General features: G+C 41.1%; 1 protein-coding gene across 3 annotated transcripts in view; it reads right to left on the bottom strand.

Moving 5' to 3' along the window:
* The window catches only part of ARID5B (AT-rich interaction domain 5B), a 200,031-nt gene extending 196,472 nt beyond the window's left edge, over window positions 1-3,559 (bottom strand). The window contains exons 1-2 of one of the 3 annotated variants that reach the window (XM_017542309.2): window positions 2,629-3,559; window positions 1,952-2,206 (exon numbers count right to left, since the gene is read on the bottom strand). In XM_017542309.2, the coding sequence (XP_017397798.1) occupies window positions 1,952-2,206; window positions 2,629-2,649 (276 nt within the window). In that variant the 5' untranslated portion in view covers window positions 2,650-3,559. The other 2 variants (XM_017542311.2, XM_037743383.1) reach the window with 2 other exon arrangements.
* Between the last annotated feature and the right edge of the window lie 11,593 nt (window positions 3,560-15,152).

Below are 15,152 nucleotides of genomic sequence, written 5' to 3'. Positions count from 1 at the left end.
CGCAAAAAAAATACTCAGCAAAAAAAAAAAAAAAAAAAAAGTGAGCAGGGGAACAAAATCAAAGGAATTTGCAAAAAAAAAAAAAAAAAAAAAAAAAGGAGTGACCACAAAATATCCCATAAAACACTGAATAATTTCCTCCTGGACTTAGTCAGATGTCTATTAGGCACTAGTTCTTTTCTGGATATTTAATCCTTCCCTTTTCCAGATCACAGGCCATGTTGAAGTAATAAATTTGAAAAGCAAATAATAAGAAATCAGGAGGGGGAGGCGGAGGAAGACAGCTGCGCAGGAAAGTTGGGTCGGGGGAGGGGGCCGAGCCAGACCTTGGGAGGGGGAAAGAGCTCAACCTGTTGGTAGGTTGCAGGATTTTTCACAGTATTTCCAAACAACACCTTTTTAAAATTGCAGGCGGACGTCGGGAAACATGAACATTTAAAAAGCAAAGCTGACGGGGGAGGGCGGAGGGGGGAGGTGAGCGGGGAGGTGGGAGGGGCTTATTTCCGAAAAGGCAGATTCGAGGGCGAACGTTTCGACGAAGTCCAGTAATTAACCGGCGTAGACCACTGACGGGTAATTCGATGCTGGGGATAGGGCGTGAACAGGCGATGCCAAAAGTACTGTCAACTCCATCAGACCAAGGAATTCTGGAAGGACTGGCAGCTCCGAGCCCCGGGATGAGTTAAACGGGAAACCATTCATTTAACAAAAAGATCCTTAGATCCTTAGATCCTTACACCTACCTCGAAAGCTCGAGAGCCTGGCACAGCACTAGCTGCCCTCAAAAGTCTGTTTGATTGCCCTGCTCTTGCTCTGGCAACACAAAGCCTCGCCAGGCGGCCGTGCGCCCTCCCTCCCCGCTGCGCCGTGGGCACAGACGCCCCAAAATAGTTCCCCCGGTAGGTACCACGGCGCTGAGGTCGGTCAGCTGACGAGGGGAGCCTGCAGAACTGCGGTCACACATGCAATGACAGAGCCGAAGGGAGGCGGCCGCCCCGGCGCCCGGTGACAGCGGGCTCACCTCCGGCGTCCTCCCGGGAGAGAGGCGAGCGCCCCCGCGGCCGCCCAGAAACGTGCCGGGGACGCTCTGTCCCTCCCCGCCCTCCCCGGGAGCGCCGTCTGGGCCGGAGAACGCCGGACCCGTGGGGCCAGTGGGCGAGCACACACCCCTCTGCCCTCCCCTCCCCCGGCCCCGTCTCACACACCCCCAAAGATCGTGCAGGAAGACGTCCACTTTGCGTGGAGTAATTGCAAACTAGAACATCAAATGGCTTGTCCGCGGGGAGGGGGAGTGGGCTAGAGATAGTTGTTAATGCTTAACGTGTTTGTGCCTGTTACACCACCGCTTTGAAATCCGCCCGGGCAGATCTGCAAGTTATTTGAATGTATTATTCCAGTACCTGTCATTTATCACTTTATTCAACACGTCTTTGCCAACTCAATAGCTTTTGATCTCATTCTGCCTCCATTTCGTAATTTCCGCCCTCTTAAACATATCAAATACTTACTTTAAAAAAAAGAGAACAATATCGAAACCCACCGAAAGAAATCCACCCAGATACGACCGAGCGAGACACGAAGGTAAATTTTCAAAAGGCAAAAAATATAAAAAAGCATGTGATGTTCAAGAGGCAATAGCAGGAGAGCAAATGAACACACACACACACACACACACACACACACACACACAATCCTTGAACAAAACCCTTCTCGAACAAGTTATTTGATCTTGACTAAAATCAGCAGTTGGATCCTCTTTGTAAAGCTGACAGCCAAACTCTGACAATGGTAAAATACTCGAGCCCCAGCTAGTGGCGCTACCCCTTTAAAAAAGGAGTCGATCCTGCTCGCCTGCAGAAGTGAATACAGTATTTTCAAGCTTGCCCTGTAATAAGCATTACTAGGGGGAAAAATAATAAAGAAAGAAGAGAGGGACAGACAGGTTTACCACCTCGCCATGGTCGCTATTTCTGCCCTGGGGAGTGTCTTCTGGGAGGAAATAAAGTTTAGAGCTGGATAAAAGTTGCCGGCTGGTCCTCTCTTCCCACAACAGCTGGAGCTCCGCTATGCAAATCGGATCCTTTGGCGTACATCTTACAAAGAAAAAGTCGCCAAGGGACAAAATTCTTGGTTTGCCTTCAAGGTGGAATTGAAAAGCCTTGTAGAAAATGTAAGGTCCGTGCAAGCCACACGGTGAGCCGACCCACTGCAGGGGGGAAAAAACACCAAATAAATAATGTAGCCATCAGAGCACAAACATCTATTCCCAGACACATTTACACACAGACATCCACTCTCCTAATACAGACGATCCAACAGATATAACGCTGGGTGGAAAAATAATAGCACCCACAAATTTTCTGCCTCCCTTAAAAAAAAAGAAAACTCAGGGCCCCCCACCGCCACTTCTCCCCACCTCCCCATCTGAGGCGGTAAAATTACATTATGTATGTATGATCAGTGCAGGGATTTTTTTAAACAATAAAAATGATTTGGGAGGATGCAGAGGGTAAAAGTTTGGTGAAAAGTTTGTGGGGGGTGTGGGTGGGTGCAGAGGTGTGGGTGAGCTGGGGGGTTGGGGGGTGCCGGGGGGTGCCGGGATCGGAGGAGCGGAGGAGAGCGAAATACCTGGAGTGAGTTGGGCTCCATCTCGACGTTCTGAATTGATTGAACTCAACATTCTCTCCAAACTTGTTGGCTTGAATGGATTGCATCAGGTCCTGGCAGGGAAACGCATTCTCTGCCTCCAGCCGGCGTAATGTCTCAATATAAAACTGAGCTCTTGCCTCCCTTTGGGCACCGAAATGATTGAAAATATGTCCTAATATTTCTATAACAACTCAATTTTCAGCTCCTGAAAAAACTATGTGGGTTTCCTGCCAAATATGGATTGATCAAATTCATAATCGAGAGAAAGACGCCGTACGATCTCGGCGGGAAGAGGATGGATCAAGGCAAAAAACACATAGGAAAATTTGTAAAAATAAAAAGCACCCTAAAAAGTGTGTGAAGATGTGATTTCTCTCTCTCTAACCGCCCCTGTCTAGGGATATCGTCTGATGAGATTTTTGGAGGAGAGGAGGGCTAGCGAGCTTCGCTGTGCATCTGACAGGACCTGCTTGTATATGTCTAATATAAAGAACATTTCCTGCAGAGATTCCGGGGCGCTGCTCCTCTTTCTAATGCTCCTTAGCAGATTTGCTGTTATTAGACATGTAGATTTGTTTGATAGTTAAATTACGCTTCCTCACTGCCATGTTTTCGAGAACTAATCTGTTAAATTATCTTTTGATGCCTATTTACATGGAAGGGAAAAGTGGGTTATCGATTATATAAACATATAAATATTAATGCATTTGTTCGCTTCGCAAAAAAAATACTCAGCAAAAAAAAAAAAAAGACAAGTGAGCAGTGCACACACATCTTAGGATTTTGCAAACAATATTGAACGGACAGCTACTGCATTTAGGGACTGGAACAATAAACGATGCATGATAAATCAATAAATACGAGCAGCGAGTCTGCTCAGAATATGAATTCAGGCTCCCGGTTCTGCGTGTGCATTCTTTAATTTTGAAGTATATACACTAGTACGTGTTTACAATGCTGATGGACGCCAAGGGCGCTCTCAAATGATAATGTGTTTATATAACCCAGCGCTACAGGAATAATATACCGACTTCTACCCCACCCCCATCCCCTCCCCCGCCAAAAAAGGGAGGGGAGCTTCCTCAATAATAGTTTGAAACTGAAAAAATCCATTTGCAAACTAGTTAAATACAACCAGAAATTAAGCTGTTGAAAACCGAGGGCATGAACCGTAAGACAATAAAGGCTTTAAATGTGTATATTTATTGTTCTGGAGCCCTGGAGCATTGCGAGGTTTGCATGCACGGCTATTATGCAAACACAGAGAAACTTAAGAGCGACAGAACAAGGAACAGGCAGAGACTGCAAAGCCCTCGCTCGCTCCGACCCAGCTGCCGGTCCTCCGCCAGGCTAGATTGCATTTTCGCAGTGTTGATTTAAAATGGTGTACTTGCTTCCCCCACGTTCCCCCACCCCCTTCCCCGCTCTCCTCCCACTCCTTCCAGCACACCCCCACTCCAGCTTTTATTATATTGGCACCAATCTTTCCAAAGTGGGTCTGGCATGCTAAAAAAGTAAACATGTACTATATGGGGAATAAGGTCTGTATAGTATGACAGTTGAAACTTGATCTGTGATAAAATTACAGGATGTTGAAATTACTAGTAAGCTATTTTTAACGCTTTCGCAACGTTTCACCTCTAGTCACAGCATCTAGTTGAAACAGGATTACTTTAATGAAAATTATATTCACATGGCTGAAGTTAATACACCCGGCAGAGCACAAATGCCTCATATTCAGTGACTTGAGGTGGAAAGACCCTCTGTGTGTATTTTTATGCCTTTTCATAACGTCTGTGTCCGCTGCAGTAAGAATTAGGGCACTTAACATTATCTAAACCACATTTTTTTGATTCAGAACATGGGGAAGTAATAAAAGGCAAGATCTATCTCGTTTCTATACACACAGATAAACGAAAGAAAATGGCAGATCCTCCAATTACAGTAAATAATAAAAGCCAATGCCAAAGAACCGGTATTTTGAAAGCTGTCGAAAACTATTTTAATAATTTAAAGTAATATCACAACTCTGCACTATGGAGGAATACAATTCACAGCCTCCCATCTTTGACATTAGCCAAATTATGAGTTGCACATCACTCTTTAATTATCTCTTGAAATTTCATCTGATCTTCCTATTTTATAAACATGGGTTACAAAGAGAAATTATAGCTCTCTTGCGCTTTCTCTCTCTTTAACTTTATAATGCATACTGCAGACATTTGATTAGAATCACCCATTTTGTTCATTTTTAACATATGAATGGACTTGACTGAGGGACATTTTACATATCTTTTTTAAAAATAGATATGCCTGAGGCTTCTGTTAGTCTCTGTCCTGTTAGCGTAAATATATACATCTAGTTCAAGAAATCCTATATTAAAAAACTTGAGTTGCAGTATTTTGACAAGATCGTATTTGAGATCAACTCTGAGTCAGTTTCCTGTATGACCAATGCAGCAGCATTTATGCAGGAAACCTCAACAGAATGCCTGAGGGTGTCCCTCAATTGTATATTAAATCTCTCTTTTAAAAAATTATACAGCTCTTTACAGCATCTAAGCAATTTCTACTGTCTTTGGTGATGTAAGAGTGTAGTGAACATCTAATTAGAAACCTTGTTTCTTCGGCTCTTCAAGGTAGGCGCTGAACTAGGATGCATGCTGCCTTATCTCTCCGATAGGTTTCTGAATGTTAACAATTGCAGGGATCTAGGTCTGAATATTTTTGAATATCTGCAGCCTTGTAATCACATGAATGCTAAATTTCAAAACCGGCTCACAGGGGTATCTTTCCCCCTCTTTTTACAGCACTGCCCCCACCCCCCATGAATATAATAAATCTAATAAATCAAACTAATACTGTGAATATCTTTTAAAATTATAGATCACAATAGTGTTTACCCCCACCCCCCAGTCCCTCAATTTTACCTCTTTTTAAATGTGATGTTTGATGGGCACCTGTAAATTATCTGTGTAGCAAACATCCATACAAAGAAAGTTTCAATTAAGATAAGGAGATTGTATTGAAACAGTTCTTTGAAGTAATGTAGTTAATAGCCTGTTTGATTTCTGCTTGTGAGAGAGTAATAACGTGGATTCAGGGCTCCATCAATCACAGAGCAGATGTAAGACTTGAGACACCGACACCCAGGGGAATAGAGGCAAACTCCTGCAGTGCAGGGTCCCTGGGCTAATGTAAAGTAAATACTCATAAACAGACTGAATGTTGTAAGAAGGCAATCCATTCAGGACAGTTATAATCATGAAAGCAATTGCTTTATTTATCTATAAAAAAGCTTGTAGCTGGAACTTGGTGTGTATAAAAGGTGGCAGGGAGAGTGGTATATGTTTATATGACCCGCTATTTCTGGGCTCTTTCTTGTACTGAAGCACACGATCCTGTACCCACACACCTAGATTCCTAATGCTTCGCTAGCCAAAAATCCAAATCTCTGTTTTAAGTAAACGGATATATTTATAAGGTTAAAAAAAAATCATTCTTGCCCCTCAAGGGGACAGGAGAGAGTAGACATTATTCAGTGTCTGTGAATCGCTTCATAAAGGATCAGGAGGATTAAGTTAGTTGCAAAAACCAGCAGTGACATAATTAGGCAGCTTGGACTATAATAAACAGGATCATAAAAAAAGAAAAGAAAAAAGGCAAAGTACAGTTTGAAGAAAGAAGGCTACCATTTCGAAAATGCAAACCTCTCTGGGTACCTCTGGGCCTCCCCTCCCCCAAATTGCAAAAGACAACTGAAGCATTTTTGACCTTGGCTACAATAATACTTCATGTTTTAGCACTTTAGTCAGCATTTTATCTACTAATTGCTACACACTACCGCATGTGGCTCGAATCTGCCACTGCAGCTTTCTCTCATTGGTGAGCGAATTGCTTGATAAAGACTGGGAATTCAACCTGGCTGTTTCCTTTCTTGCTCCCCCTCAGCAGCCTCCCCCCCCCCCCCCCCTTTCTTTCCTCTTCTAGCTAGAAGTCGCTAATTTTTCCAGAAAATACCACATGGATGAGAATAGGGACAGTGAATGGTTCCCTGATCTGCTTCCACTGGTTAAAGCTCGGGTCACTTTTGCGATCCCGAGGCAAAACGGAGGCGGTGAAGGGGGGTAATAGGGGCGGGGAATTAGGGGGGCGAAGCGAGGGGCGAGTGGATCCCGGCCTGTTGGCAGATCTAATGCTAGGTGATTCTGAACCTGGGTGCCTTGCCCAGTTCATCGGTGGAAGTCCGTGGGGCTCCATGCAGCCCACCTGGGGACCTCGAGTTAGGCACGCTGTCCTGTTTTTGCTAGGTCAAGAATTGCGGTTCGAAGGGGCGGCCCTGGAGGCTGCAGACGGATTCGTAAAGAACCAGCACTGTCTGAGGGTCAGCCACTGCCTGGTCCCATCCCCCTCTATGCCTGGCGCCATCATGAGCGGCGGGGGCGGGTGGCGTTATTAATAAGGCCTTGAGCAGAGCAGGCTCGCCAAGTCTTAGTGCAACAAGTCTATTGGTTTGAAGGAGGATAAACCGGGTTATACGGGTCATTGCTTTCCAGGAGACCTCTAGTGGTCAAAGGTTGAGCTACAACTTAAATTTGGGTCTCCTATTCGTCGCCTGTCTCCAGAGCTGTGGTGGGGGTGGGACTCCAGCCCAGCTCCCGGTGATAAAGGCTGGAAGCTTCAGAAGAATGGGTATGGGACAGATTTCTCATGGACTTGGAGCTGGAGCCAAGAGAGACAAAGGGAACTCGGAGCAAGGGATCCCCCTCTGGGAAGGGTCTCGTGATGCCCTTTGTGGGCACTGGAAGCCCCAAGTTCCTCGGCCCTCGGTACAGATAGAGACTTCCTATCTTATCTTGATTTTCCTCCAAGTCTGAGATTAATCAAGTGTTATCAGGGAAGTTGGATTAAATTTTCTCAAGCCTTTCCAGTTATGATAGCAATGCTGAGTCTGTTTATTTTTTTCTAATTTGTTTGTAAATTAAATCGAAGTCCCACTCCCTCACCCCAATCATAAATACACCATAACACCCCTTAATTTTAACAATGTCATTGCCTTCAAGTGCCCTTGATATTTATGGGTTACTTAGTATAGAAATAACTTTCTTTTTTTTAAATTGCCTGCACTGCAGAGTACATATATGAAGTTTGACTAAATTGTAATCTTGCCCTCTATTCAGAATGCCACACCATTCCATCTCAAATGGCAGGGTGCTGGGGGAAAGGGTAGTGGTGACTCAGACTTTCAGACTCATTTGTGATCCACATATTAATAAATAATTTGATCAAACTGTCCCCCAGCATGGTATTAAGGCAATTAAGGTCATACTCAAAACTGAGGTTCTAGCTATCTGAGGTTATTAAAACATCTTGCCATACCTGATTTTTTTTTTTTTTTTTTTTTTTAGTTTTTAGGGAGACAAGAAAATGTACAGACACGGAGTCTTGTCTTCACTGGGGACTCATACATTGCCTACTAAAATTTCTCTGTGCAGTTTCAAACGGACATTAATGATGCCTTGTATTTGGTGATTTACAGCTTATAATTACTTGACAAGCATTAAGTAACTCATTACTTAGAAGCAGAGTGGGTACGGTAGGTAAATCACTAGACTGAAAGTCAAGGGGATCATTCTTCTCTGATTTTCTGTGTCTCCACGTTCATGACTATAATTACCAGCAGGATTCAAACCCTAATTCTGGCTTTGTCAGAATTTTTCAGATATTATGGCAGAATTATCCAGATTGGTCATCTATGTAGAGGCAGCTTCCCATGCGAGGGAGTCATTTAGACCCATGGAAGGTGCCAGCAAATCCCCTGATTGCCTCCACCTATATTTTGCCATGTCACAGACTGATAATTTTATGGCTTGTTATTGCAGGTTGAAATATGTAAATGTGATCATTCACTAAGTGTGTAACGACGTCTGTGTACTTCAAAAGAAAAATAATACCAAGAAGAACAGTGAGGTTGATTCTGTTTTTATTTTCAGTAAGCTTTGGCCAAAATAAAATTGGGTTGGCTTTCCACAAAGACAGTAGGGGACCAGATGAATTTCCCTCAGAGCTTAAACAACGCCCTTCTAGGGGTGCGCTGGCGCTAGTCCCCATGGACCTGCCAGAGCTGATGATTACATTTTCAGAAATTTTGCAGATCAGATGTCAAACATATCTATTATTGAACATTAAATTATATAAGCTCTCAAATTATATTAGAAAACAATGATAATATATTCTCAACACCCTAATTGTTTTACTCTATGTAACTGTTATCTACACTCTCAAAGTTATTTATGCCTTTTGTATTTTTGTGGCCACAATACAATAGCCTCAGAGGACTGGTTCCAGGATTCCCGGCAGAAACCAAAACCTGTGGTTGCTCAAGCACCTTATATAAGATGGCAGAGTATCTGCATATCACCTACTCACATCCTCCCTTATACTTTAAATCATTATATTGTAACAAGTAATATGATGTAAACGTTATGTAGTTACTATATTGTTTTATTTTTTACTTATTTTTATTTTTCTGAATATTTATTTTTATTTTTTGAGATGGTCGCATTCTGTTGCTCAGGCTGGAAGACAGTGGCGAAATCTCTGCTCACTGCAACTTCCGCCTTCTGGGTTCCAGCGATTCTCCCGCCTCCTAAGTAGCTGGGACTACAGGTGTGCACCACCACACTGGGCTAATTTGTGTACTTTCTGGTAGAGATAGGGTTTCAACATGTACGCCAGGCTGCTCTCAAACTCCTGACTTCAAGTCATCTGCCTGCCTCAGCCTGCAAAAGTGCTGGGGTTACAGGCATGAGCCACTGTGCCTGGCCTTTCTGAATATTTGAAATCTACTATTGGTTGAATCCTCAGATGCCGAAGCTGTGGATATGGAGGGCCAACTCTGCTATATAAAGGTGTGCTGCTCTCCAACTCTTCCTAATTCACATGCATTGACATCATATTGGTAGCTTGAAATTGGCCATGATGGGGTATTTACACCACGGAATTCAGCAGACATTACTAATCAGAGCTTGATTCATTGTTTTGTTGATTGGACTTGAGAAAGTAATGAAGACAATGATAATACTGCAGATGGTGATGACTAATTTTATGCGTGGACTTGAGTGGGCCATGGGGTGCTCACATATTTGGTCAAACATTTTTCTAGGTGTATCTGGGGGAGTGTTTTTGGATGAGATTAACATTTGAATCACTAGACTGAGTAAAGCAGATAAATGGTATATGCAAAGTAAACCCGCATGTGGGTGGGCATCATCCAATCAGTTGAAGGCCTGACTAGAACAAAAAGGCTGAGTAAGAAGGAACTCCTGTGGCTGTCTGCTTGACCTGGGACACATTGGTCTTTTCCATCCTTCAGATTCGAACTGAAACATCAGTTTTCCTGGTTTTCAGACCTTTGGACTCAGACTGGAAGTACACAGCTCTCCTGGGTCTCCAGCAGATCTTGGGACTTCATAGCCTCCATTTCAATCATGTGAGCCAATTCCTTATAATAAATCAGTCTATTCCTCTCTCTCTCCACATACATCTCTCTCTCTCTCTCTCTCTCTCTCTCACACACACACACACACACACCCTTATTCTGTTTTTCTGGAGAACTAAGACTTAGGTTTAACTTAAAAGTGTGTCAAGTCTGTAGCCAATCATATCGTGAATAGCACCATCAATTGAGGAAATATTTTGAAAACTATTTTTGATACCAGCAAAGAAGGTGTTCATATCATTGATGAAAGAGTAAAGTCCTGGGATACATCTTTGTTTTTTCTCTTTTATCGTACTCCTTAATATAAATGAAAATATCAATCAATATTCAAGTTAGAACTATACTTATTTGTTAATTGCAATCATAGGTTAGGTATGGATAGCAGAGCTCAGCAAATAGGAACATAAGCATTCTATGAGAATAAATTGGCTGTCTGGAATTCACAAGGAAGAGTATTGTAGAATTATTATTTGCACATTTCTGCTATACTTTCTGTATATCTGCATAATGTATAATAAACTTGCACATATATATGTGCACAACTAGATCTAAATATATACAAGATCTATATATCTGTGTATAGATCTAGATCTTTGTGTATATTTAAATAAAATGTACGTACCTTTTTGGGGGTGAGGAACTAGTTGTTAAAGATTTGAAAGCACACCGCTGTGTAAGGGTATCCTTGAACATGATATGCAATTCAGACTTCTAGAGCAGGGACCAGCAAACTATAGCCTACCACCTGCTTTTCTATAGCTCACAGGCTAAGAACATGTTTTACATTTTTAAATGGCTAAGAAAAATCAGTAGAAAAATAATATTTTGTGACATATAAAAATTATATGCAATTCAAATTTCAGTGTCCATAAATAAATGTTATTGGAACACAGCCATGCTTATTCATTTATGTATTGTCTATGGCTGGTTTCGCGCTAAAACAGCAGAATTGAGTAGTTGTGACAGAGACCGTATGGCCTTCAAAGCCTAAAATATTTACTGTCTTGCCCTTTGTAGTAGAAATTTGCTGACTCCTGTTCTAGAATATGGAGGTACATGCCTTGGTTGGGAGTAGTCAACTCAACCAAATGACCTTTTGAAGTCTTTTCTTCCTTTGGTCCTAGAAATACTTCCTCAGTAAACAGTAAAAAAAAATGGAATACTCAGAGTTTTTGTGAGGCAGCCAAATCATTGACTCAAGGTCACGGGGAGAGCCCATGCCATCGTAAAAGTCAGAGTGGAGCAAGAGATGTCTCACTCGTTGGTTTGTATTCTGACCACTGCATGACAGCGCCTTTCTTTCCTACTGCTTGTCCTAAAGCACTGTATAATTTTGCTGGGCGCTGTTAAATATTTATTGAGTTTTCTTGTCCAATGTGGTTTGGTTACTGTGTGTCTGTGTGTGTGATGGAATCCTTCAGGATTAAAGGTGCTATATAAATAGAGGATTATTTTATGACTTGTTATTCCAGGTTGAAATATGTAAATGTGGTAATTCACTAATGCTATATCAGTGCATATATCTGGGAAGCTAGAATGCATTATCCCGCTATTTGAATTTAACATCGTTTACATCGTTTTTTAAAAAAGATGCCCAATCAATTTTTTTTTAAATGAGGAAACACAGAAGAGAAAAAAAACCTCCTTTAATGCAATACTTCAGCTGAAAGTTTAATGACACAAAAGGCAGGCAATTCAAAGTTACAGTTCCCACAGCAACTGTAACTCTGCTATATAGCACATTTAGGCATAGATTTCACAGCATGTACTGCAATACAAAATACTCCACACTGGGCATGCAAGGGGGCAGAGTTATGGTTGCTATGGGTACCATGACTTTGAATTTCCAGATTTTTTGAGAGTTTAAATTCTCAACCAGAACATCACATTAATAGTTCATTTTTTTTTGCATTGAAAATAATAAAGGTTCTATCACTGTTTCCACTGTCAAACCCATCTCCAGCTCAGTCCACTGCTTAGTATAAATACCTACCCAAACATATTCACCCTACTTGCTAAAATTAAACACATGACCTCAGCCCAGGGAGTATTTTAGTTTGCAAATTTATGTGAGATGACTTTCACTGGATTAACTAAATCTGCTCCCTCGTCCTTTCTCAAAATCACCCATACATTCAGATTAACCCTTTCCAAATTCTGGTATATTTTATCTGTTATTCATAGGCTGAGAGGATATGATAATCATATTCATTGTGTATGAACGTGTGATGTATATATTTATAATTTATACTCTGTCTACTTCCAAAAAGAATCGGAGGTAGCTAACTACACTTATTCATTTATTCCTTGAACATATCATGCAATTTTATGTCTTTATGCCAGTGGTCTCAGGACCCCTTTTCACTTAAAAATTATTGAGGACTGCAAAGATCTTTTGTTTACAGTGGATATATATATAGAAAAATATTAAAACGTTGAATTTTGTATGTGTAAAATATTATAAATTATAATGAAAATATTAAAAAATGTGTAACTGATTTCAAAATAATAAATCCATTCTGATAAAACACTTTTTAATAAAAATAACTATATTTTCCAAAACAATGAAACATAGTGAGAAGAGAGGCATTGTTTTACATTTGTAGAAGTCTCTTTAATGGAAGATAGCTAGATGCTCATAGCTGCTTCTGCATTCAGTGTGTTGCATATTGCAAGTCATATAGTTTCCAGAAAGTTCCACTGTACCTTTGTCAAAATATGAAAGTGAAAAAAGCAAATAATATCTTAATATTATTAAAACCATTGTTCTGACCCTGTGGGCCACCTGAAATTGTCTCAGAAATTCCCACGGATCCCTAGAACATACTTTGAGAACCAGTGCTCTATGCATTTGCCTATGCTGTTCTTCCAGGCATATGTCTCTTTCTTATCTACAGGAAAACTATTCATGCTTCAAGGTACTAGGAAGAATTAATGGCCCCCTCAGCTGTATTCTCGTAGCATTTTACATATATGCCAATCAGACCATCTATTTTATTATGTGGCATTACGATATGTTCAAATACTTATTTGTTGTTAGACTGAATTCCTTACAGGAGAGTCATGTCTTACACGTGTTTTCCTTATGTCTTAGGATCATACCTGACATTCTGTATGTATGAAATGTAAGAATTCAACCAGTGATAAAATAGCTCCCATTCTTTGAATCCATAATATATGTTAGGAACTATGTTTAAACTGTCTCAGATTTACTCTTTATAATAATGCTATGAAGTTAGTACTGTTGTTATTAATATTTTTTGATTGAGGATATCAAAGCTTGCCCATAGTTAAACAGCTAGAGAGTGGGCAGACCCTGATGGGAGAGAGTGAAAAGCAGGAAACAGTCTTTGCCTTAAAGGCATTTACAATCTACTTTGGGAGACAAAGTGTATTGCACAAATGAAAGGCAGAATATCAATACAGAAGTTAGCTAATAGCAACCCACAAATGCCATAATTAAAGCAATGCCTATTTAGTAGAAATGGCTACTCACCGAATGAATCATTTAGATTCAAACTTTTGAAGAATATACTTCTATCAGAAAACCTTTGTTTTAGAATGAACATCAGATAAATATGTATTTATTTATAAGTTATATATTTACTCCTGTACTAATATATTATAAATGTATCTACATATTAATATATTCAAAGATATAAATCATAAATGAATTTAAAAGAATAAGATGAAAAATATAAAGACATTCTAAAATTTTTATTAGCATGCTGATGAATTATGTACTCTACCTTGAAAGCAATTCGTCCGGACTAGTGGTGCTCAACTTGGGCTTAAAATTAGCTTTTCTGGGGAGTTTAAAAATTGACCTGGGGGCCGTGTGTGGTGGCTCATGGCTGTAATCCCAGCACTTTGGGAGGCCGAGGCGGGCGGATCATGAGGTCAGGAGATTGAGACCATCCTGGCTAACACAATGAAACCACGCCTCTACTGAAAATACAAAAAATTAGCCAGACATGGTGGTAGGCAGCTGTAGTCCCAGCTACTCAGGAGGCTGAGCAAGTAGAATTGCTTGAACCCAGGAGGCAGAGGTTGCAGCCTGGGTGACAGAGTGAGACTTCCTCTCAAAAAAAAAAAATTGACACTGGGGTCCCAACCCCAGGTCAGTTCAGTCAGGATCTCTGTGGGGGTGGTACACAGATCATGGGACTATTTTACCTTTCCCCTCCACCCCATCCTCCAGGGAATTCTGTGCTACCAAGGGTAAGAATCATTGGTTTAGCCACTAAGGACAGTGGCACTGTATAGATCAGTGGACTGCAGACAGAGAAGGAAGACACTAAAGTCTACTTTAATATTTTTACATGGAAGTATTGAAAATTTGTGTTTGTAAAGTTGGTCAAGCTGAGTTTTAAAATCTCCCCTTGCCTAAGCTAGTGTCCACGTTTTGTTTTTTTAAAACAGGACCCCTTTTGGGTGTGCCCGGCTTGTCAAGGTCTGGGAATGAGGAGATCTGAGTTGTATCCTGGGCCCGCCTCAGAACTTGGGCTGAGACCCTGGGATCGTTTTCAACAATGATAATTGTTCTGAGACAAAGTACTTTGTCTCAGAAAAAGTATATTCTTGGAGTCAATATATAAGCCTACAAATGGAACCCTGAAGTATTTGTTCTGGAAGGCATATTTTGGAACAGCACCCTCATTACACATGAGCAAACAGATACAGAGATGCTAAGTGGAGGTAGTTGGCTTACCTAAGACAAAGCCATATGAAGAAAGTGTTAGGACATTAGTTGGGGGAGGAGAAGGAGGCTAATTCTCATCGGACAAATGGTTCTCAAATCTGGAATTCCACCTTCATTGAGGACTCAGGATGGATGGACAGAATAGAGTGCAGTAATTGTGACTCCTCCATCTTTAACTGATCCCATCAACATGAGGGTTGGGTTTAAACATTCTCAATAAATTGTATAGAAGCTCCCATGTTCCCAAAGTTAGAAATCCCCTGTGATCAACGTTTCCTCATTCTTGGATCTGTTTTGAAT

The sequence above is a fragment of the Cebus imitator genome, unplaced genomic scaffold (genome assembly GCF_001604975.1).
Source record: "Cebus imitator isolate Cc_AM_T3 unplaced genomic scaffold, Cebus_imitator-1.0 Scaffold142, whole genome shotgun sequence".
NCBI lineage: Eukaryota > Metazoa > Chordata > Mammalia > Primates > Cebidae > Cebus > Cebus imitator.
This window is presented reverse-complemented; position numbering and strand designations above follow the sequence as displayed.